General features: G+C 41.0%; 1 protein-coding gene across 7 annotated transcripts; it reads left to right on the forward strand.

Moving 5' to 3' along the window:
• The first annotated feature begins 575 nt into the window (after positions 1 to 575).
• On the forward strand, positions 576 to 24,331 carry RUFY2 (RUN and FYVE domain containing 2). 7 transcript variants are annotated; one of them, XR_005565631.1, is made up of 19 exons: positions 586 to 725; positions 3,307 to 3,480; positions 3,971 to 4,088; positions 5,376 to 5,477; positions 6,386 to 6,509; positions 8,631 to 8,692; positions 9,282 to 9,347; positions 10,731 to 10,800; positions 12,013 to 12,114; positions 12,687 to 12,803; positions 13,274 to 13,441; positions 14,593 to 14,690; positions 18,431 to 18,550; positions 20,294 to 20,423; positions 20,801 to 20,895; positions 21,590 to 21,638; positions 21,930 to 22,007; positions 22,838 to 23,081; positions 23,539 to 24,331. XR_005565631.1 is itself a non-coding variant. In XM_027750569.2 (18 exons), the coding sequence occupies exons 1-18, from the start codon at positions 677 to 679 to the stop codon at positions 22,979 to 22,981; spliced, it is 1,863 nt and encodes a 620-aa protein (XP_027606370.1). In that variant the 5' UTR covers positions 576 to 676; the 3' UTR covers positions 22,982 to 24,331. The 7 variants fall into 7 exon arrangements, 6 of the variants coding, with proteins under 6 accessions (XP_027606370.1, XP_027606369.1, XP_027606375.1 ...); XM_027750569.2 differs by having other exon boundaries at positions 576 to 725; positions 10,734 to 10,800; positions 22,838 to 24,331; XM_027750568.2 differs by having other exon boundaries at positions 619 to 725; positions 22,838 to 24,331.
• Positions 24,332 to 24,849: the final 518 nt, after the last annotated feature.

Here is a 24,849-nt window from a genome sequence, read left to right on the forward strand (position 1 = left end):
AATGTATGTAGTGAATGTGTGTCTATCTATCTATCTGTCTATCTATCTATCTATCTATCTATCTATCTATCTATCTATCTATCTATCTAATATCTATCTATCTATCTATCAATCAATCAAAGAGTGTGCCTGTCCCTGTGTACTGTTCCAGGCCTGTGCTGCCCTTGTCCTTTGGTCCTTCCTTGCAGGCCCGTTTTCTCTGTGCAGTTTTGTGTGCCATCTCTGAAGCTGAGCAAGGTAAAGGACACCTTTTTGTTCTACAGCTTTCTGATTAGGCTTGTCTAAGGAGGGGAAAGATCAGGATTTAGAACAATTATTAAGCAAAGCAAATTGTAGTGCTCAGGGTGCAGTAAGCACAAACTGAGATCCCATCTGGGTGTGACAGAAATGCTTTGTGTTTAATGCCTCAGTGTGTTTTGGTGTGGTTTTTTTGTTTTGTTTTTGTGGGTTTTTTTTGTTGTTGTTGTTGTGTTGATTTTTTTTCTGGTGATATTAATGTTTTAGGTCTTTTTTAAATTAAACCCCAAAACCTGACTTTTTTTAAATACTACCTTTTATTTCCACCGTACTATGTTCTAAGGTGCTAAACTCAAAGATTTTTTTTTTTTTCTGGAATACTACTCCTACTTGTTCTGATACACGTTTTCCGGCGTTAGAGAATTATCATTTGGAATAAATGTTCGGGATTGAAGCTTTCAGCGGCGAGAGGGGTAGGGAAGGCTCAGGTTCGTGCTGCTGATTGTGCTTAGCTGATGTCAGAGGCCTCGTGTGCCGCAGCCTGCCCCGGCTCTCTTGCTGCCGCCCCCTGCCCGGGCTGGGGGGATCTGTCGCGACAGGGCGATAGGGGCGGGTCCTCCCGCCGCCGGGGGCGCCGTGCGGGGCGGGCGGGGCCGCGGGCCCGCAGGGAGCGGCTGCGGCGGCTCCTCCTCTCCGGCCATGGGTGAGCGCGGCTGCGGCGCCGGGAGCGGGGCCGGCCGGGGCGGGGGCCGCGGGGCCGGGCGGGGGGAGCGGGGCAGGGGTGACCGCCGGGGCCGGAGCGGGGCCGGCGTGGGCTCGGGGTGCGGTGCCGCGGGGTCCCTGGGGCTGCGGGTGCGTGCGGGGGCTCTGCCGGGAGCGACGGGCTCGCGTTCCGCCCGCTGCCGCAGCCAGACCCCGCTCAGCCCGCGGCTGCCCGTCCGGGCGGCGGGAACATCGTGCCCTGCGCCACGGCCCTGGTGATGCCGAACAGCAGGGCCAGCGGCAAACAGCGCCTTCGGGGCCGAGGGGAGCCCTCAGAGCTCCTTCTGCTGTTTGTGCCGCACCCCGTACGGTACCTGAGCAGCAGTTAGCATTTAGGATTTTACACGCCACGTTAAATGCTAAATATTTTATTTATTTGTTTGTTTGTTTATTTATTTATTTAGAAGCGGATGAAATAAAATAGCTATATGCGGCTAGACCACGCTTTAAAACAGACCTAAAATGCATTTTACCTCGGAAGAAGCAGACGAGAGGGCTGACAGTTAAAAGGACACTAGATCCGAGAGTCTTGTCTGTGGGCAGGATCAGCTCCAAAAGTCAAAATGAGGTCACCTGAAAAAGGAATTGGTACGATGGCTTTGGGCAATAAAGAGGGTATGCAGCAAGGGAGAGCTATCCACCTGAAGGCTGCAGCAAGCAAGGCGTTTCCTACGCTAACACTTGTGTTTAGTACTGTCCATAGCAGACCTAATAAAGCAGCAGGAAGTCTGCCTTACCCACGGCAAGGCTCCTCTTGTTGCAAGTCTCACCTGCCACAGCCAGGCACCCTGTGCTGATCCTGCCCCGGGCAGGGTCTGTCAGTCCTGGCACTGAATGAGCAGAGAGGCAGGAGACAAAGCAGGGAGCTGTCCCTGCCAGCTGGGCACATTTGTGCCAGAACACTGTCTCTCGTGGTTTCCTGGTGTCTTCTGGGGTTTTCCGTTGAGGTATGGTGAATCGGGGGACTATAAAAGGAGGTTTTAAGGTTGTCTCAGGTAAGTCATCTCAGTGATTTGGTTTTTTCCTAGGAATAGGTTATACTGGACGGTAGTAGAGTAGTTGGGTATTTGGAAGGCAGGTAGGAAAACATAATATTAGAAAGTAATTTCCTAAGTTTCTAATAACTAATACCTAAATACCTAAAGCTGTGGTATGCAGGAAATGAAAGAAATCAAAGAAATCATTCCCCTGCTGTTGAGGAACTGAGAAAATATCCATCTGTTATGATGGTTTTTGTGCTTTCTGATGTGCAAACAGATATACCAGTACTGAGATTTGCAGAGGAACAGGCTCACATTTTTTCTAAAACACAGATCTTTCTAGATATTCTGGCATCTATGTCTCAGATGGGATGTATTTGGATTTTTGCTTCATTTTTTGGATTCAATTAAACAGTAAATCATCATCTCTTTTTGCTTCTTTCCCGGTTACTTTGATCATGGTGAATTAACAGAGGGTTGTTTGGTCTGTGTTTTAGTTTGACAAAATAGAGGCTGATCTGACTGTTTGAACTGCTTCACTACAAATGAAAATAAACTAAGAATTTCCTGAACACTGATTTCAGTAGCAGGAGCTCTACGAAGAGGAATCTTGTCCATTCTGTCAGACTAAGATGACTGTAAAAAGCTGTAGGTTTTTTATGGACTAGATTTAATCCCCAAATGTATTTTTGTAGTGTATACTTTGTAAAGTTTACAAAAAACTTTAATTTAAAGCAAACCCTTTAATTCTTAAGCTTTCCTGTGTAGCAAATACTTTGTGGCTAGATGAGAAACTGAATTTTCAGTATGTAATATGTAACATTTTCCTGAAACTGCTCCTTGTTTAGTGGCTGAGACTCTGTGCAGCCTAAGAAGGAAGGTTTGTGTCACTGTGAAATTAAAGTTAATTAATTAGTAAGTGATTGTAGATAAGAAGTAGGATGCCTGCTTCTGTGACTAGACTACAGTACACGAGATAAATACATACATTAGTAGGAATGCTGCTTTAGTGCCATGGGGGGAGCACTGATGGCAGTCCTGCAGCAGAGTTTGGGGTGCAGCAGTGGTGCCTGTGTTAATCTGCACTTACTGACTGGGACAGCATGGTACCTAAGCTGACACTTCAATAAGAACGTTTGTTGTAGTGGGTACTTTTCTCTGACTCGGAGTGGGTGCTTTTCCCTAGGGTGGTGCTTTGCAGCACTTCCTGAGTCCTTCCTGGGAGTTCACCCAGGTTCAGGTCTGAACGAGGCGGCCAGGCAGCCTTTCATCACTCTGCCTCTCTCCTGAGACTTGAACCATCACGGTTTTTCTCTCTTGTCTCTAGCTGTAAAGGACCCTACAGCTGTAGAAAGAGCAAACTTATTGAATATGGCTAAACTGAGTATCAAAGGCCTCATTGAGTCAGCGCTGAGCTTTGGCCGCACTCTGGATTCCGACTACCCCCCTCTGCAGCAGTTCTTCGTTGTCATGGAGCACTGCCTCAAGCACGGCTTGAAAGGTGTGGTAATGGCTCTACCTGCATATTTCTCATCCCAAATGTGTCATTTTTCTTCCTTTCTTTCTTGAATTAGGTAAAAAAAAGCGTCTTATGTTGCATTAAGAATTGAAAAATATGTAAATTGTCAGCTTTTATAACTAATAATATCATTCATTCTTCGTCACGTGTATTTCCACGTTTCCCAACTTTTTGTTTTCTACACCATTTGTTGTAAGTGGTCCAGGGATTACCTCAACTGCATGTATGTATTTAGTATATATTTTTAGCTAGACATCCTTTTTGTATTATTTTGTTCTAGCACATCAATTTTACATTCCCAGCAAAGTAAGTGGGAAGTTGGCTTTGGATACTGGTGAGCTGACCAGTGTGGAAGTTGGGAGTTATCTGGAAGCCTAGACTCAGCAGTTAACCCTTTTACACAACAGGTAGTAGGAAGAAAGCTACTGCAGTGATTTAAATTAATTCAGTTAATTAATTTTTCTTTTCATAGTAAGAAAATCCTTTCTAAGTTACAATAAAACCATCTGGGGTCCTCTGGAACTTGTGGAGAAATTATATCCAGAAGCCGAGGAAATAGCAGCAAGTGTCAGAGATTTGCCTGGCCTTAAGTAAGTACTACTGGGAAAAATACAGGAAAGTAAAGGACCTGATTAAGAATTTACAGGTGTCTCATGATTTCATTTCATATTAAGACTTTGAACAGCTAGCTTTGATACTGGGGGGAGCACAGGGGAGTCATGCTAGCTTTGCTTGTTCTGTACAAACCAGCCAAAAAGTAGTGTTTCTGTGTTCTTTTCTGATGCTCCTGGGAGAAAAGTTTCCTGAACGGTGGACAACAACGGTGCAAAAAGGAGCAGGTTGTGTGTCAATGCCTCTGCAGTCTAGAACTGCAGCAAACACTGAGTGCAGTCAGCAAAGGCTGTGTAAAACTGAAAGGTGACAGACCAGAGAGGAAAGAATTGGGCAGCTTTTCATGTTCTTGTGTGCAGGGTCCTACTCAAATATAAATTTATGCTGTGAGCTACAATCTCCTCCTATTCCACTGCACTCTGCTTTTGTATATAAGTTGATAATTGGCTGCACATGAAATTCCAAAAAGGTTTGTTTGTGCTGTGATTGGGATGTGGCAGTGTAAGGGTTATAATGCATAGCTTTAGAACTCACCTAAAGCACTTAGGCATATAAATTGTTATTTGTTCTTGGGCCAGATGAAATAATACCCTTTGCCAGCATGTTATTCTCCTGCTATCCAGATAGAGCTTGTGTGGAGCTTTTTGCATTTATGTGCCTACCACTTCTAAGTGTGCAGGCACTAGGAGAGGAAGAGCTAAAGGTCCAGATTTAATTTGTTGGATATTCATGTTTGCCCTTTACATACATTTTCACCTTTTTTGCCTTGCTTTCCTAAGAAGGCACAGAATTTGTACACAGGTGTAAGTTAAAGCTACAATTCAGTCCGTGTTCAGACCCAGAGAACAGGATTGGGAAGGCAGGCTGGCATGGGGAGTTGTGATGGGCCTTCTGTTACTCTTCTTGCAGTTCCTCTGAAAACTTTATAAACAAATTGCAGAAAGGAGCCTGAACTGTTGCAAACATTTTACTTCAGCAGGAAACAGGACTTTCAAGATTATCAGGCTCTTGTGCTTTCTCTAGTCCTGTTCTTTCCAGGATCTGCTCCCGAGCTCAGCTGAGTAGATGAAAATTTTTCTGTTACCCCAAAACTGGGAGTCAAAGCCTGGGCATTGTGGCTTCCCAGACTGTGATGCTCAACAGTTTAAAATACCGCTCCAGAAATACCAGTTGCTCTCCCAGAATACCAATAAGATGTTACAGACCATGAATTAATCAACATATTATTAATTTGGGGCCGTTTGTGTTGATGCCCTTTGTTTCAGGACGCCGCTGGGCCGTGCCCGGGCCTGGCTGCGGTTGGCACTGATGCAAAAGAAAATGGCCGATTATCTTCGCTGTTTGATCATCCAGAGAGATCTCCTCAGGTAAACAACCCGTTAGATTTTGGGTTTGAACTTCTTTTTAGAGGGTTAGTCTCCTTAAAAAAAAAAACAATTATGCATTCCTCCACCACGCAGAATAAGGACTAAAAACCTCTGGAGTTCATCTGATTTTCAGTGCTATAAGCTGTCCATATTTTTCAGACTAGTTTTGTATGCCTAGCTAATGCTGCCATGTCAGGATGTCGTTTTGCTGTTCAATAGCTGTGGACTTTTCCATTGAAAACACAGTTTGTCATATAGAATCTAAAACTTTCTTTAAAAAGTACAAGGAGGAGAAGGTGCTGGTGTGCTGTCGTTTAGTGAAGTATTTTTATTTTAAGAACCTTTTTAGCATTTCAGCCCTTTATGTTTGCCTTTTACAAATTTAATCTCATCCTTGGCTTCTTGAATTTCAAGCGTGTATTCATTAAAGTCCAGTCATTTTTTCACACAAGGTAATTTTTTTACCATTCTTCTTTTGCCTTGCATTGCAGTGCTTCTTAACAACATGAGAGTTGTCTGAGTCAGTGTGGCCAGACATCCATCTGTTGTAGTATCCTGTTCAAAAATGGCTGATAGCAAATGTGTACAGAAGAGCCTTTTCTGGTTTGGTTTAGTTTGTTTTTTAAGGCAAATAAAACCTTGCCCTCAGCCATCCCAACCATCCAGCAACTTGTGGCTCAGATTTCTGGAGCCAAAGGGAGTATCTTAGTTTATAATAGCCTCTGATACAAACCACGCACTTGGAATTTATGAGGTGGAAGTATGGGCAGGCCCAGTTCATCTTGAAGGATGTTGTAAGGAAGGCTACAGTAAGAGAAACAATTCAAATTTGTATGTCACTTATTATTAATTTATTGGATGTATATATAGGGAATACACCAATAAGATGCAATTTTCTTCTTTAACAGTGAATTTTATGAGTATCACGCACTGATGATGGAGGAAGAAGGAGCAGTAATTGTTGGGCTGTTGGTTGGGTTAAATGTGATAGATGCCAACCTGTGTGTGAAGGGAGAAGACCTGGATTCACAAGTAAGTCAACACAGGTAAAGGAATGTATGTGCAATCCATAGGATGTTTACGTCCAGTGAATTTTTTCACTATGGAGTTGTGATTTGTTAGAAATCTTACCAGAGACTGTTCAGGGTGTGATGATCCAGCCCCTGGGGCCATGGGGCTGTTGAATTAACCTCATATCAGGTGGGTCAGGCCTTTGGATGGTGGTGATTGTCAGAGTGCAAGGGTGCAGGGTTATGCTTTGTCGTCACATGGATGCAATAGTAACAAGGCAGAGTTGTTTCCATCCTCACTGTGTAACTCATCCTTCTCCTCTGGAGGATGTTCCCTGATCAGTTTATCCTGCTTGGTTCATTTATTGCCTTTCTGGAACATAATAGGAATGATACAAGGACCTGGAACAAAAACTCTCTTTGCATAACAACCTTATGAGAGGTGGGACTACTTTCAGTCTTCAAAACAAGACTTGGAATTCTTTCTGCTTTGCGACGAGCTTTGACTTTGAATTTCAATCTTTTCCAAGGAAATCTTAACACATTCCCTTGAAGGCAGATGCACAAGTATTTGCCAATAAATGTAGACTGTGTTCAGTCCTGAGGATTTTTTCAGCTTCTTTGTGGAAAGAATCTTAATAGTTTAAGTGATTATTGCTGTATTGCAGCACATATTTGATGAAAAACAATTCCTCTGGGAAAGAAAACTTATAGCTAACTGGATATGTGTGTTGTTGGATCAAAGGGTTAACTTGTCCTTGATTGTTTGTTCTGGTTACCATCTAATATTAGTTTTAGACACCCATCTTGTGTAAAAGAAGATCTAACACTGGAAGGCCTGTAATTATAAAAAACTTACCAACTTGCTCTTGGTATTGAGAATGAAATGCCTGTACTGTAAATCCCCAAACCCGTTACCAGCTGCACCTCTGGGTCACTTGGTGGCCTTGCTGTGTGAGGGGAGGTAAAGCTTCATTTGAGAAGGTAGAAGTGGCTGTGCAGATGAGATTCTGTTTGCAACTTGTCCAGATGTGACATTTATAAAGTGTCCAGAGTAATTCTGTTAGTGAAGAGTGGTATAAATAAGGCACCTTCGCAGAGAAGCCAGAAGCAGCAAGTTGTGTTGAGCAGAAAGACAAAACTTTTGGAGGTTGATGAAAGTCACAGCCAGGAGCAGTTTTGGCATGTTAAAAGAATGCTGTTCAGTGGTGAAATGTGCCTGTGCACACATGGAGAACTAAAATAAAGCAACTTTTATAGAGAGAACATTTTACCTTTTTTTTAATAGAGGTAGTGCTTGGCTTTAAGAAACAAAATACATTTTAAAAAAGCTTTCGGAGAAGAGACTTTTTAGCAAAGACATGGAAAGAACAAGTAGAAGACCATCACAGGATACTGACTGTATTGTATAAAACAAGTAAATGTTAGACTTAGCAAGTATCCAAAAGCTAAAGAGAGCTCCAGAAAAGAGCAGTAGATCAGAGAAATGGAAATACTTTTGTGAAAAGGCTGCTAGAGACCAAAAAGGAAGGGGTTTGGTAAAGCAAACGTGGTTCAATACTTTTGTTAGACATTCATGAATAGAGCTGGAAGCAGAACTCGTGGCAGTGTTAAATATATAGTATATATGATTAAATTACAATTGAATACGAAATAAATTAATTAGATTCGGATTTGGAAAAGGTTAAAAAAATGAATGCAGTTGATTTGTCCCCCTTGGGAATCAGCAGTTGTGGAGAGGTGGTATTATTTTGACAAGGAATATTGTAAAACAAAACATGGGGGGTAACATCAGTTTGGGAGGTGTGCTGTGACAGGGAATCATGTGAAACACTAATCAGCCAGGGATAGGGCTGTGGAGTATCTGGTAATTCCCTAAATGAAAGTTTCCTCTAAGCTTGTGGCTAAGCTCAGTCAGAGGAATAAGTCATCTTTTCTTTGGAATTTGGTACATGGCACATTGTTAATTTTATTCAGGTGTAACATAATTCTTAGTAAATATGGAATCTACACTTAAAAAAAAAAAAGAATCTCGTTTAAAATGGTATAGTTCAGGTTTTGAGCTGAAACTGGACCAATCTCAAGGCTGTAAATATCAGCAGTTATTTGCATGATATGAAACTGTACCTTTGCTTTCCACTAGGTTGGGGTGATTGATTTCTCTGTGTATTTGAAGAGTGATGATGACATCGGGGGTAAAGAAAGGTATGTCCTCACCAAATACCTCTGATTTTGCATATTAACAAATGATTTCTTGAGTGGGGCCCTGTCCTTTGTAGAAATAAGTCAGGTTCCCTAGAAATGAAATCTTCTGATTTCAGTCTCGAGCAAAATGGCATCCTAAATTGTTTTGTATGATTGGTTAGCTGGAAGAACATTTGCACTCTGGAGCAAACTCCAGCAGCATCACCTACTGCTTTTACCTGCTAGACAGTACTGGAGGATTGCAGGGTGGCAGTGAAAAGGAACCTGCAGACCTCTAAGCCCTCAGCTTGGGGTTTAGTCATTGTTTCAAAGAACCAGAGTTATGGCAGAGTAAATAATCATCCTTTTTCTTTTCAGACTGTGTGTGTTCTTAGGCTTCATATACAGGAATTGTTTGCAGTTAAAGCACTGGATTTCTTTCTCTCTTACTGCTATCACAATGTGTTCATGGCTGTGAGATGAAGTTGCTTCCTTTCTTTTTAAGAACACAGTTAAGGTGGACATTTGCATATGGTAGATGTGCATATTTTCAGAAACTGGTTCAATACATCATTTTGTTAAAGCTAGTTTCATTTTGTGCTTGCTTTAGAGATGTTCAGATTGCTGCAATATTGGACCAAAAGAATTATGTTGAAGAACTAAACAGGCAACTGAAGTAAGTATTACTTAGAAGTGTGTGTGTCAGGGCAGGCTTACAGGGAAATTCCTGTTGCACCACAGCTTTGGGAAAGAACTCCAAGAAAGAGGTGCAAGTTCTTGATGTTTAAGCTGAGGATTTAGTGGAGTAGGAAAGGACACTCTCCAGGGAAGGCTCAGGAAGTGTGAGTTTTCATGCTTTTCGTTTTGGCAGTCAGAACCTTTATTTTTTCAAAGAAGCAAAAAACAGCAGGCCAAAGCTGATGAAGGTCCTCACAGTTCGTAACTTCGCAGGTACAAGGAGCTTGGTCTGGATTCGAGCTGGATTTGAGTGTTCTGGGTGAATCCACGTGTTTTTGTTTCTCTGCCTTTCAGAACATTTTAGTTTGTAGCTTTAACACCTAGGGCTGAAACTAAGTTCAGTGCTTGCTGGAAGCTACTTGTAGGTTGTGGTTCCTGTAGAGACAGTTTTCAGGAAAGCAGCATTTCCCCCTTACTTTGCATGATGGAACAAGCCCAGTCCACCACTGTGTTGGGTACTGTGCAAACACAGGAGCAGTGATTTTAATTCCCTGAGGAGAACTGTACAAAATTAAACAGTGTGAGGAGCTTAAAAGGGAAAAAAACCCCAATAAACCAAACCAAACAAACCCACAAAGTAGAGTACATAGCGCAGCTAATCTTGTTCCCTTTTTGAAATGTATTTTTAATTTTTGAATGCTGGTAGTCTTGATCATTAGTTACTGTTGGAGTAGAGATAGTCTGGTTTGAAATGGTGTTTTGTTTTCCTGTGTGTGAAGTGCAATGTAAAAAACACGTGCTTCCAGCAGAAACAGGCAGTCAGGTTATGGAAAAGGCCTGGCTGTAGTTTGATACTGTAAAAAACAAGAGTAATAAAAGGGAATAAAATTCTGATGAGACTCCTAAATGAAATCAAGAAGCATCAAGAAGGAGAGAGTCTCAGAACAAATCTCAAAAAAATCAATGATTTTATAAAAGAAATGTGTTTTAGAGGAAGAGAACCTGGAGGGTGGTTTTGTTTTATAGGGGAAAATAACATGGAGATTGTAAACTCTTTGTAAACGCAGGGATTTTCCTTGAAGGGAAAGCGTCTTTTGGATGCTTTGGATATTGTTGTGAGGATAAAGGAAAGAGAGAATACGTGTGAAGTTGTAGCCAACCAGGACTTTAAGTGACAGGGATGACACTGAGAATTGTAAAGAAGTATAAAAATATTCAACAAAGGAGAGTAATTTTCTTATATTTAGGGAAACCTCAGATAACGGGAGCAGACCTTTTAGCTCTTAACCATTAATCCCTGTACCTTACATTAAAGTTTTTGTGCTTGGTTGGCTGAGTTTTGCTGTAATTTTGAATACCATTTTTTCTTTTTCCCTCTCAGTAGCACAGTCAGCAGCCTCCATGCAAGGGTTGATTCACTGGAGAAATCAAACACTAAACTGATCGAAGAGGTATTGTTTTCTTTTGGGAATGTATAACGTATTATTTACTCTCAAAGGCTGTTTCGCTAAATGTATTATTCTATGTAAGTTTTGTATAATGGGTTCAGATACCTTTATTTTGCACTAGAGGAAAGGTGCAGTAGCTGCAGGGATTTGAAGCCAGCTTGCCTAGGTAGCCTGTAGCATCGGGAAATTAATTCTGGGTGACATTGCAGTTTCCAACTTTTGGACAAAACGAGAAGAGAATCCTTTCCTAATGCCAGCTGTCAGTCTGATTTTGTGCAGATGACTAGTCCAGAATGGATGGCACCAGTTGCTACAGAGAGACAGAAAGCAGTTCACTGAGCAATTTCTGTTACTCAGCTTTAGCCAAAGGATTGTTTCTTACTCGTTTGCTGTATGCCTATATAGAGCTTTTAGACTTGTCTAGTTCTGGTTTTATATTTATATCCTTTATTTCTCCTTATCTTTGATGCTTGACTAGATTCCAATGTTTTTATCTTTGTAAGACACAACATCTTTTTTTTTTTTTTTTTAAGTCCAAGCTACTTGAGAAATGGTTAATGAAGTGGAAAATTGAAAACTCTAAATTCAGCTTGTGGGAGGGACTCGAGGTGTAATGTATCCACACAGAGGGAAGACATTGTTTCTGAGTGTTAATTCTCAGAGTATTCTGGGTCCTTTACAATCCCTCAGCCCAGCTCTCACCTAGTTTGATCATTTGGCTTATAATTCTGATGTTAAGGTATATACTGTAGGGCCCAGTTATCAAGTGTCATCTTCTGTAAATATGTTTGCTTTTCATCTGGGGGAGGCTCTCCTATGTAAATTGCTCCATTTGATACATTAAGATGTCCAAAAAAAGAGAATAAAACTGGATGAACTTGAAGTCAAATGGAAACAAAAAATTGAGGATGAGGAAGGGGAGCTGGGGGTCTTTAAGTCCTAATGAAGCAAGGAAAAGAAAGCATGTTCTTTGCCAGACATGGAATAATGAAGTATCTTGAATACTCGTGCTGCTGTATAATGAAAGTGACTCAGGACTGAAACCAGGAGCTTTGTTTTCTTCAAAACAATTAATCCTCTGTTTGGTAGGTGAGAATAGAGCAGAGGATGTCTTGGTCTTGCATTCATCAGAACATTTTTCCCTTTATTTCTACTCACAGTAGTGGTCACACTGCTTTGCTTTTTTTTGTTTGTTTGTTTGTTTTTTCTTTTCAGTTAGCGATAGCTAAAAACAATATAATTAAACTCCAGGAAGAAAACCATCAATTAAGGAGTGAAAATACTCTGATTTTAATGAAAACCCAGCATCATCTAGAGGTATGTTGGTTTCACCACATTTAACATCGTGACGTTGTGTTTGTACATCTCAGCCTGAAGTGAGCTGTGATGTGTCCAAATCTGAAACAACTTTCATCAGGGAAAGGACCTATTAGAAGACAATACTGTGTGAAAGTCTTGTCAAAATAGGCTGTGTTTTAGTTGGCAGACTGTCTGTTTTGGCCTGTCTCGTTGTATCTGGAGTCATTGTGTGTCCAACTGCTAAACTTGACTTTCCAACTGTGATTTGCAGCTCCTTCTGTGACTCCTCATACGTGTTTCCCAGGATGATGGGTAAAAGCCCAGGTTAAGCAGATATTTGGATTGCTCAGTACTGAAACAGTTGTGTGTTCAACTGACACTGAAGGAGGACAGTGCTGCAGTATAGATGTTCCTTTTGCTACCTTTACTCAATTCTCATTGTGAAACTCATGGTCACGGGGCAGGAACAGCTCTCTCCGTGTCTGTGCTGTGCTTGGATAATGCATTTATCACCTTGATTTTGTTGCCCCTGAATCTCTGCTATTAATTGCTGTACTTGTGATGGAGAAAGACTCTCTGTATCTTTGTAGGCAACTAAAGTGGATGTTGAAGCAGAACTTCAGACCTACAAACACTCCAGGCAGGGTCTGGATGAGATGTACAGTGAAGCTCGCAGGCAGCTTCGGGAGGAGTCCCAGCTTCGGCAGGTGAGTCTTGCTGCCTGTGATAAAAAGAGGTTTTTAACAGAGCAATCAGCACATCAGTATTTCTGTAATAATGTTGCTGAAGAATAGTAGAGAAAGAATATTTTTCTTTGAGAAATTTTAGGTTAAGTTGTTAGCAATACTGCGTGCTCTGTGTCTGTGCTAAATATAAATACTTTAGTTCTGGTTTTGTAATTAATACTGAGGCAACTCTGTGCAGCACTGACAGGGTAATTTTTTGTCACGTGAATTGTCTTCCCCTGAAGTTAAAAAAAACCCATTGGTCATTAAGTATATGAGTGTAACATTTATGTAGTGGATGATTTGCAAAATGAAAGAGGGGCAGAATTTCAGAAGGGGTGAAATAGGTGGTGCTGCTGCTCTGTTCGAGTTGGCTTCCCGGGGTTTTTTCAAGACAGAGTGTTACATAGTTACATACTTAGTCTGTGTTGCACTGTGCTTGTGTTTCGTAGGATATGGAGAATGAGCTGGTGGTTCAAGTCAGTATGAAACACGAGATAGAGCTTGCCATGAAGTTGCTGGAGAAGGATATCCATGAGAAGCAGGATACCCTCATCGGCCTGCGCCAGCAGCTTGATGAAGTTAAAGCAATTAACATGGAAATGTACCAAAAGCTGCAGGTAAAACTGCTGCAGACAAAGCAAGTGAGAGAAATGCATTGCCATTCTGGTCAGTCAAATGTGCTGTTCCTTTGGGGTTTGGTTCCCTTGCGCTTCTTAGGTCAGTGGGACATTTTGGAACATTGCTTGTGCAAACATGGCTTCACACAAAGTTCTGAAGGCAGCCACTGGGTGTGTTTATAGAAGAAAAGAGCGTAGGGATAAGATCATGGCCTAATAACATGCTGTGTGAAAGAGAGAGAGTAATAGTGCCTCTGTATAATGACTTTTTTTTGACCTGTGTTGTATTAAAAAAACAAAAGGCACATAGTGAGGAGTTGAAGACCTGACCTTTCCAAGTAAGAAAAGGAAGACAAGACTGTGTTAAGTAGAAAAAAGTAATTACAGTTTTGGGGGATTTTTTAGTTTTTTTCATTTTTTTTTTATCTGTCAACAAATTAAGAAAATCTGTTACAATGCAATGCCTTTTTGGGAGAATTTGGGTCTCAGAGTGCAGTGAACAGATAACAAAAACACTGGGGAAGTTTACCAGTGAATTATTAATGCAGAACATTACTTTGATTTATGGAATAAATTATCAAAACCAGCACAAGAAACCAGTCAAATCTGTGGCAGAATGAGGGGAAAAAAATCAGGATGCTGCAAAAAGATAATTGAGGTGCTGGACAAAAGATGCTACTTTTCCATCTGCAACTGTGAGGAAACTGGACCAGAGAAAAAGAAATATAAATAGAGCTGGAAAGAAAAATGAGAAGAGATTGTTCTCCAGTGTGAGGGTCTGTGGGGTTTGGATCTGTCGGAGAACCTTAGTGATTTTCAGGACTAAGCATCCTGACTGTTTACTGTTAAGGTTCTAATGGGCTACTGATCAGTGAATTTAAGTTGACTTCCAAAATAATTAACTAAGAAAGGAAACCAAAGGGAAACATTTTTGCTTAAAAAATAGCATCACTCACAGAGCACAAAACTACAGATTTGCCAGGCATAGAATGTTAAGTACTTGTCAGCAAGGGTTTTTAGAAGGTAATGCTTAAAATAATTAAAACATGAAGTCATTGCAAGTTTTCCCCTTCAGATACTGAAGAAAAAGCCCCCACGAGGTAGCAGTGCAAAATACACCAACTTCAGTTTTGACCTTTTTTGTAACACAGGTTTCTGAAGATGCTATGAAAGAAAAGAGTGAAATAATTAGTCGATTAGAGGATAAGACCAATCAAATTAATGCAGCTATGAAACAACTAGAACAAAGGTACAGCCCCATCTCTGTTTCTCTCCGTTCATCACTCCATCCCCTCACGTTTTACTGCATTCCTACACAGCTGCCACTGAAATGTAGCTCTCAAGTAGAACGTTTAAAATGAACCTTTCTGAAACTTCACCTAGCGCTTTGCCCTTGGATCTTTTTTTTTCTGTTTAACAAATACAACTTCCTTGAAACACAAACTTGATCTTTCAGTTTTCTCCCTCCACCATCTTTCTTCTGGTCCTAGGTTTTTGTGCTGATATCAAAAGCTGTTCTTTCAGTTGTTTCAAAATTACGATTCATTATTACCTATTTTTTCCCCCACCTGAATGAAATGCAATAGAAACTGAAGCATTAATCTTGCTTGTACTTAAGCATGTGCTTAATATAAGCATTTAATGCCTTCAAGGATCACTGGTGTATTTACTGAAGCTGTTACAATTTTCTCCATTGCTTTGGAAGTGCCATTATTTTCAATGACCTAATGAGTTTTCACACTGGAAGGTTGAAAAGTGAAAGACTAAAAGTCCAGAATATAAATTTACATTACAGTTAGACTGCATGTACTACATGATATAATATGACTCATATGTTTTAATTTAGTGGCCTTATATGCAACATTGATCTTTTTAATTGTAAAATATAACATATCCATGAGCCCTGTCATGTTGGTGTTTGACATGTCTTTTTTTTCATTTAAATCTGATTATGAAAAACATGTATTAAAAAAAAATTAGTGACATGAATATTCTTTTATTGACATCCTTTTTTCTTCTTTTTTCTTTTTCTTTTTATCCTTTATCCCAATTTTTGTTTTTAATGTTTTGCTGCCTTCATCTGTCTTTGATTTTTGTCCACTGCATTCGTGAAGTGACAAAGATCTGTTAACTCAAACTAGGACTATTGCAATGTCATTCGTCAAATGTGCCAGCAATGAAGCTCAGCACCAGTATAAGCTTGTCAAGGATATATCATTCTGAAAGCTCCTCCTCATCTGCTGGGTTGAAGTAGTTACTGATAAAATAGACCTTCAGAACTTTAGAATTCAGACTTTAAAGTGGTATTAGAAATCCTGCACTGTAACTGGTCGTAGCTGGGTTCTGTTTTGTTTTCTGAAAGAACATCACCTCCGATCTCACTTATCCCTCTTAAAAAAACAGTAAATTACTGCACTATTACTAAGCAAACGGGAGCTAGTTTTCTAATGCTATTTAATCACTTCTTAGTTGTCAAACAAAGTTTATTGTAGGAGGTTAAATACCTTTTCCCCTGCTTACTGCTTTCAGTTGTAGGCTGTATTTAAACCCAAAGCGGGCTCTCTGTTGGGTGTTGTGGTTGTAACGAGCACTGTTTTACACAGAGTGACAGGAGTTTAGGGAAGAGGAGCTGAGTGTTCTGTCAGAACAACGTGTGTGAGAAAAGAGGGTGCTGCCAACATGTGTAATCTGTATGTGCAGTGAAAGAATGACAGGGTTTGGGGATAAAACAGCTAAAGCACAATTCCATTTTGCTGATGTCACGTGGTGAAATATTTTCATGGAGCCTGACTTGGGTGGGACTCCAGACAGGAGGGACAGTAAATCCTGTAGCTGTGCCTCCTGCCCAGAGCAGCTGCACCCTGCTGGCTGCCGGGAAAGGTGCAGTGGTAAATAGGGTTTAGGGTTAGGGCCCAGCCCCTGAACTTGTCCAGCTGGTTTGTCAGCGGAGGATCTGCCTGGCTGCGTCTGCACATCAACACCCCAACAGCCGTGGGAGTGCCCAAAGCCTTTTCCTTCCCTCCACCCACCACTAGGCTGCCTTTACAACTCGAATTTCTGCTGTGAGTTGCTGCTTGGCTGCACTGCAGAAATAAGAGAGTTTAACCACCTGACTGCCCCTGATACACTTCCTGATGTTTGCTCTGAAATTTGTAGTACAAGTTGACTGGGAAAGTCATCTTCAGGTCTTTCAGCAGAAGGGGATGTGTTTGCAAAAGTGGGCAGGACACAATAATACAGAAAGGTTTCTACTCCATGGCTGTATGCTGCCTTATTCCTTAGTTTGGAGTCAGAAAGAGCCTGTAACATGGGCTGGCTACTGAAAAATAAAAGTAAATATCTTCCATCCTCAAAGGAAACCCAAACCACAAGCACTGACTAGACCAGGGGGTGGACCATAGCAGGAATGGGAGCATTGTCCATCTGACAGTCTGTGCAGAGAAGTGTCTGCCCCAGTACCATCTGAGTGGCCAATCCAGCTGGGGCCAGCTCAGCCTCTGAGTGAGTGAATGCCAGCAGTGCAGGTAGGCCCAGCACCTGGGGGACGGGGCTGCAGCTTTTGGGCAGCAGGTCCCCTTCTGCCTTGCTTGTGGAAACTACACTGGAGTAGATTTTGTGATTTAGGGCAGGATTTAACTCACTGTTGGTGTTAATGTCCTGTGTAGCTTCATTTAGCTTCTGCACAGCGAACTGACCTGCTTTTCCCCAGTATTCTCCTTGGCATGTTTTGGCCCTCTGTGCACTACCATTGCAAGTATGACTGGGAGCATCATTCTCAACCCCCCTGGGACAGCTGAGATAGTGCACACTGGATAAGATTAATTCCAGCCTTTGTTCACTTGTTTACTGGCAGCTTTTGCAAACTCCTGCTGGTGCATCAGCAGAAGCCCAGAGGCAAACATATTGCTGACTTACCTCTTTTTAGCTGACACTGGAGTTGAGTTGCTCTGTGTTCAGGTAGCTGCTGAAATTGAGAAATCAAGCATCTCTCAGATTTCTCCCACCACTTACCTGAGAGACCCTTAAACAGTTTTGCTAAATGGGATGCAGCAGGTGGGGACATTCAGTGGTCCTTCACAGGCTCTCCCACTCTCCTGCCTTTTCATCCAGGCAGGGGTAGCCTGATGCAGCACAAGTCCCATTTTAGTACATTCCCTTTGGTTACATTACATCCATCTTTTTTTTTTTGCACTAAAGAGGTGACCAAGCAGGGAGGGCCCACAGTGAAGTAATGGATTCCAAGGGGAGTGGTAGCTGAAGCAGGCACAAACCCCTGGAATTCAGTAAGGAAAGATTAAATAAAAAAACCAATCCCTCATTTCTTGATGAATCGTTTTTATTTGTCTATAATATGGAGCTATTTTAACCAGTGTAAGAATGCATTATTTTTAATACAGATTATTTAAATTAATTTAAGAATATGATGTGGTTGAAATAGTTCTATAAGTGTAGTGGGACCTGTCAGGGTGTACTTTGATGTCTTAGGCTAGTTAAGTTTTTTGCTGTCTGACTGCAGTGCTCTGTATTCAGCCTTAAGCCTCAATTGTTTTGAGCTGCTTTTGCACAACACATGCTCTGCCCCCTCTTAATGGGTGACTAGTGTGAGCCAAGTACTTCTACAGGATTTATTTGGGGGGGAAAAAAAAAGCTTCAAAAAATACCACGTGAAGGAATGCTAAAGGAAAAAGAAAAGCATCAAGTTCTGTGCTTCAATTCAAACTCTGTATCATCATGCTTTGGCACCTGTTATTCATGAGCAGAAAATAAAGCAGTGATTGCTGACAGTGCTTGCTCTCTGACTGGGAAAAGCCACGGGCTAGTTCTCTAGGCATTGGATGGATTTCTCGTTTGAGTTTGTGAGTTTCCCCCAGGCTTTGTTTTTATTTAGAAATGTTTCTATTTCCCCATTTTTCTTTTATTTGTCTTCTTCACCCTCTACACCCTAATTCTAGCTTCAGTTTTACCCAAAGTTGATTTGAATTACACCAGATTGCAGCAAGCAGAGAAGGCCCAAATGGAGGCTGAGGCCGAGGATGAGAAACTTAAGCAGGAATATGTGAATAAATCTGAAAGTCTGCAGAAGGAATTCTCCCAGAAGGAGAAACAGCTGTGAGTATGTCTTTGCTGTTTGGAAAAACACATGGCAGTAAACATTCTACATGGCAATATGTCCTGTGTCCTGATCCAGGCTGGTTGTTGAGAAATGGTTTTGAACAGAATGTAAATACTAAAGATCTTAATGTGAGGTACTGGCAATGCAGGAGAAAATATGCCATTCCAGGAAAGTCAAGCTGGCTTTGAGTGCCTCTAAAATGATGTACAGCTTGAAAGGAAGGGGAAGAACAGTATTATTTTTCTGTCTAAAAGTGCCAGCTTAATTCATGAGGGAATTATCCTAAGTGGGGGAAAATACATAGTGTAGTAGTAGTAGTAATACACACTCTTAACAAAACCCACAAGCGTGGAGTAGGATAAACTTAAACAGAAGTGGCATAAGAATAGTTTGGTTGATCTGCTTGTGAATAAGGCAGAAGTGGTTTAACTTACCACTGCACAGGAAATAAAAAAATAAAAATTCACCAGAGTCATAAAAGTTAAAAAGTAATGTAAAAGCCAACCCTTTAGTCTTTCTCCTGTTAAATCATTCAGTACTAATTTAAAGAAATATGTAATGCTAAAAGCTACCTGTAAGGGCAGGTATTTTCCCTGTTTGAGAAGATAACACATTGATTATTGAAGTAAATCTGTGGCTTAAAATTCAGTGATTTGCAATCCCATTATTAGCCCCCCCTCCACCTCTCTCACAGCTCTGAGTGTTAATACACTTGTTGAACTGTCATGATAAATGTTCACTTTACTACCACAGTCGTCTCTGCAGATTTGGGCAAAAGAACAGTTCAGACCCCAGGCTTAGAATTCTGCAATTGTGAAACCCCCAGGTCACGGTTACTTCTTTTTCAGCCAGATGCTGAGGTAGTGTCCCAAAATGTAAGTCTTTCCTTTGAAAGTGGTTTTGGTTTTAAACCAGGAAAATTAATGTGGATACAGGTTTTCCATCAGAAGACCTTGCATGAATACTCTGAGATTTTTCTCCTCTTTTTGTGTTGGCACAGTTTAGATCTGCAAGGTTTGAACAGTGTGCTTCCACCCTTTGGTTTCTCCATAACACTCTAAACACCAAGTCTTCCATGAAACTGATAGTAAAATTCCAGCTGGAATGGACCTTCCATCAGAGTAGCCCTAATTCCTTTAACTGACCTTCTGTTAAACTAACAGAATCCATTTCCCTCTTTGTGTTGAACCTCAGTTATGTAGAAAGCTCAATAAAAATAGGAATTTAAAGTCCGTGCTCCTTTATTTTCAATTCTGTTCAAAATGCCATAAAATGTCTAAAATAGAAAATTCACATTTACAGGTGTAAAATTAAATAACTTTTATGTGTACCAGAGACATCTGCAACCATTGTGGCAGATTGGGTTGGTTTATTTTAGAAACAAGCTGTTTAAGGTTAAGAGGGCTTTCACTTATGCATGCTTTAAAAATACTTCAGAATTTTGTGGTTAGTCTTCTCTTACTCATTTATATCAAAGGTCAACTCTTCAAAATTATGCCATATTCTTGGTACTTTAAACACACTTATTTTTAAAAGCATTCTCTAAGTGACAATGCTTTGTTTACTGCACCGATACATAAAATATTGTTATGTCGATTCATTATTTCTGTTTGGGAGAACATGTAAGTTAATAATTTATTACCATAATCATCTATTGCACCCAGAAATAAACTCATTTTTGTTTTTAAAAATGATACTCTAGTGCACAGTGATGTTTTGTTTTGTTTTACATATTCTAGGCTTCAGCTGGAAACAGATTTGAAGATAGAAAAGGAGTGGCGGCAAACCTTGGAGGATGATCTTCAGAAGGAGAAGGAAACTGTATCTCATCTGAGAATAGAGACCCAAGAAATAATTAACCTTAAAAAAGTAAATTCTGCTGCAAAATTTGACTAGTAATTTAGACATTGCCTGCAAAGTTAATTATGAACTTTGACATGGTATTTTTAAGAATTTCTGCAAGTAGAAAAGGAAGATTAGATTAATGTATTCTCACAAATAGAATAAGGAAAAAAATGGGGGTTTTACTCTCCATTTAGCCCTCAGATCAGAGCTCAGTGCTTTGGTTTAATTGTGAGTGGTTGCTGTTCCAAGTTGAACTTGGAGCCCCAGCAGTGGGATGGATCACTCATTCCCTTGGCCTGCTCAGCACAGTCAGCTCTGGGCAGGAGCAGTTTTCTAGGCAGGGGGCAAATACAACCTGGGAAGAGTTTGGCTTCATTTTACTTTGTTTGTTTTGTTATAAGGAGTTCCTTAAACTTCAGGAAAAGAATAAGCAACTGAAAAGGATATGTGAAGACCAAGAAGCTGCTCTCCAAGAACTGGCATCCAAGCTGAGCGAGTAATTCCATTATTCGTGATGACTGTCATTATTGTCAGATAAACTCGAATTAAGAACAATAATCAGATGGTGCTCAAGTGTATTAGACTGTCTGTGACAATAATGTTGTTATTTTGGTAACTAACCAGTTAGGAGAAGTGAATATGTCTAGTTAGGTCAGGTCTGTTAATTTTTAATTTTGGCAGCTCTGGAATGTCCCTTTGGTCAGCTGGGATCCCCTGTCCTGGCTGTGTGCCCTCCAAACTTCCCATCACCCTCAGTCTCCTCCCCAGTGTGGCAGGACAGGGAGCAGGAAGGGCCTTGGGACTGTGTGTGCTCTGCTCAGCAATAACAAAAACATCTCCATTACCAGCCTGTGTTCAGCACAGATCCAAAGCACAGCCCCTCCCAGGCACTGTGAAGGCAATTCTCTGTCCCCCAGCCCAAAGCAGCCCAGTGCCCAGTGTGCAGAGGCTAAAAGGGGACATGGATGCCCTCTGGAATAGCTGGGGGGGTGTATCCTGGGGCTCAGGGGTGGGTGGGCTGGCACTGCGTGGCTGTGGGGAGGCCGCTCTCTCCATGCTGACACAGGGTGGGCTTGTCTCTTCTTCAGAGGACTTGGCTTAGAATTTTTTGAGGTTGAAACCAACTTTTTAAATTGTTAGACCGTGACTGACCATGTAGAAGTTTGAAATAGCATTATCTTATTCTTTAGATCAAAGCTGAAAATAGAAGATATAAAAGAAGCCAACAAAGCATTGCAGGTCAGTAGTACTTTGAGGAAAGAAAACTTTTTTTTTTAACTGTTCCTTTTGAAATCTTTAGTACCTCAAGCATGTTCTCTTTGCACCTATACTTGCTCTGTCTTGTCTCCTTTTGGGTTTGGGGTGTTTTGGAGCAGTCCTGTGCTGCTGTAGTGTCTTTGTGACATTACACTGGTCCCAGGGTACTGAGCAATTCAGGCAGTGAAGGTTCTGCTCTTGATTTGTCTTGTCCCCTGAAGCCCAAAGTTTAACTTCATTAGGTACATACAATTATGGTAATTTTTCCTCCAGGGCCAGGTTTGGTTGAAGGACAAAGAGGCCACACATTGCAAGATATGTGAAAAGGAATTTTCGCTTTCCAAAAGGAAGGTAAAACTTTTAATAAGATTTCTTCCAACATGTTTGTAACTATTATGAGAAAAAAAAGTTAATTATCTTAGAGGTGTGCCATGAAGTGTAAATGCTCAGGTGAATGCAGAGTTATTGTTGAGGTGTCTTTCTAGTTCTTTGATACATACGATGCAGCTGGGCCCTAATTTCAAAAGAAACGGTGTCTTTTGGTTAAGTGCCACAAAGGAATATTTTAAAACTTTAAAATTATTTAAGTACTTTGTGGAATCCTCATCTCAAACACATGTCAGCTCTGGCACTGTTACAATTTGACGTGTGGAAGTCTTTTTATGACATCTTTTTATACAGTGGAGTTAGAAAATGTGAGTTTATTGTCATTTTAAAGTAAAATGTGATGGTAATTTCCATGCTTTAATAATGTATGCAGGAATTTTCGTCTTACCTTTTTATGTTAAATCTCAATTTTGTACCTGACAGAAGCATCCACTGTTTGGAATCTCATTGCTCAGGCTGTATTTTTATACTGCAGAATATGTGCTTAATCCAGAGTTTGGGTGCAATCTGCAAAGCATATATATATAAATAAAAAAGTAATAAGGCCCTAGAAGTAATAAATGTATAAGGACCTAGACCACTGTGGTGCAATCCTAGATAAACATGATCTGTGTAGGATTGCATCATAATTTGGGACGTGGGTGAATTCCCTTTCGAAAGCTGATTCCGTGCTCAGACCCAAGAAGTAAAAGGGGCCACATTTCGGATTGCTCTGTGTATATTGTTTATTTTTCCAATTGCTGAGTACATTTCCATTGTAAATTTAAACTTTTAATCTTCTCCCCACTATTTAGCATCACTGTAGAAACTGTGGTGAGATCTTCTGCAATGCCTGTTCTGACAATGAGCTGCCTCTGCCCTCCTCACCAAGGCCTGTCCGGGTCTGTGACTCCTGCCACGCAATGCTCATACAGAGGTGCTCTTCTAACGTGCCCTAAGGTTGTGTCACTAGATATTTATTAGTTCTGGTGTTCAGCTCTTCCTGTAGAAAACCCAGCGCCACCTAAAGAATGTACAGCAGTATTTCCAGGCTTCCAGGTAAGCAGTGTAGAGTTGCAGTTTTGAGGTGCACTGGAGGAGTCACTTCTCTGCTTCCTCTTGAAACCAACAGAGAAAATGGGACCCAAATGTAAAAAATGCACATGTGGAAAAAAAAAAACCAAACAGATGAGGATGTTGGTCTAACAAATGGCTCAGCATCTCCTTTGGAGGAGGCAGGGCAGCTTATAGAGGAGATTCAGTGTTAACATTTGGTGGGTATTTTAGTTGTTGAGATGCTCTTCAAAAAGGTGATGCACTTCCCTGCTTTTACAGGCTAGTCTGCCACAAGTCCAACCTGATTCTGCCCCTCAGTGTGCCTGTGATATGTTGTTGTGTAGCAAAACCGTGCAGTAGCTCGTTTTCAATTGTTTTTTAAAAAAGTATGGCCATTAATGCAGTGCTCTGATAAGTTCTTGCCAAATACCATATTTGTTTACTTCCTCTTAATTACCAGGACTTGATGCATCCAGGAGTATTGCACTGACAGCTCTGCTCTGTGGAGTCACAGGTGGAAGGGGAGATTTTGTCAGGGAACAAGCAGTGCCTCGGGCACTTGCAGAAGGAAGGTGTGTTTGGGTGAATGATTTTTGCAGATGAACTGTTAATATGATGTATCTGTGTTTCCATCAAAAGAGAGCTGTCCATCACAAACCTTTTGCCTGACATTGTAACTCTGAACGCACCTCTGCATTATTTTCGTGCAAGTCATGCTCTCAGGCTGTCCGTGTAGTCAGTGTGTAGCTCTAGAAACCACCAGGACAGCCTGGGATTAAATACCAGGGACCACATCCTTTCTGTGTTGCACAGGAAAGTTCTTAGTTTGCCACCTTCTCCCTCAAACTTGCAGAGTTTGTTCCTAAACTTCATTTTTTTCCAGAGCACCTTTGAGCCCCCCCACTGTTGGCACTGACGAGCCCTCAGCAGAATTACCAGCCCGGGAGCTCCTTCAGCTGTGGGCTTGGACCATTCCTACTAACAGGAAAAGGGAGGCTTGGGAACAAGTCTTCTAGTTGTCCTTGCACTTTGTTTAGCTTAGCTTTGTCTCTGGGGATAGGGATTTAGTTAATATCCTAAAATCCAACATAGCTGTTCTTTCCAACACTCAATGTAGTTGCTTATGTAGCTTTTGTAAAGAAAAATGTTTCTAAAATGACCTGATGTAACTTTTTGTAAAATACCAAACAAATACTTGTAAATGTGTAAATAACTTTTGGAAAAAAAATAAATTTAATTGATCTGCAACTTAACTAAGGGAATAATGTCACTTTATTTAAATTTGTAATTGAGAGAATTGTATTTTATTTTATTATGGCTTGTTCATGATGCTTAGAAAAATTTTGCCTGTGCTGGGGAGTGGGGAGCTACCCTGCTAAAGACACAGTCAAGTGCTGCTCACGTGCCTCCTGAGAGTACTCCCAGAGCGTTTTCCAGTGGGCACCGGAGGCAGCAGAGGTTGATGTAGGACGTAGATGATGCTAATCTGTACTGCTTTAATAAGTAACTTCTCCAAAAGCATGCAACTGAACAGAAGTAATTTTAAAACAGGCAACTTTTTAAAGTGGATTTCCATAAGATACAATAAATTACATTTCTGTTACTTAACTGCCATCTTTTCCTCTCCTCTGTGCTACCCTCTTAGCAAGGGGAAAAGCGTGCAATTACTCAGATTGTTTTTACTGTCTCCAAGTAACATTTTTCCTTGAACAAACTGGTGAATGCTGACGTTCCCTTGCATTCAAACTACATACCTGGCCAGCTTTTAAGG

This window comes from Pipra filicauda, unplaced genomic scaffold, assembly GCF_003945595.2.
Source record: "Pipra filicauda isolate LSUMZ 115617 unplaced genomic scaffold, ASM394559v2 scaffold4_size7858003_pilon, whole genome shotgun sequence".
NCBI classification, from domain to species: domain Eukaryota; kingdom Metazoa; phylum Chordata; class Aves; order Passeriformes; family Pipridae; genus Pipra; species Pipra filicauda.

Coding starts and splice junctions, on each gene's coding strand:
- RUFY2 (XM_027750568.2), top strand. CDS start 677: ATGTTCGGGATTGAAGCTTTCAGCGGCGAGAGGGGTAGGGAAGGCTCA. Junction 5,478..6,385: donor ATCCAGAGAGATCTCCTCAG/GTAAACAACCCG, acceptor CTTCTTTAACAG/TGAATTTTATGAGTATCACG. Junction 9,348..10,730: donor GAACTAAACAGGCAACTGAA/GTAAGTATTACT, acceptor TTTCCCTCTCAG/TAGCACAGTCAGCAGCCTCC.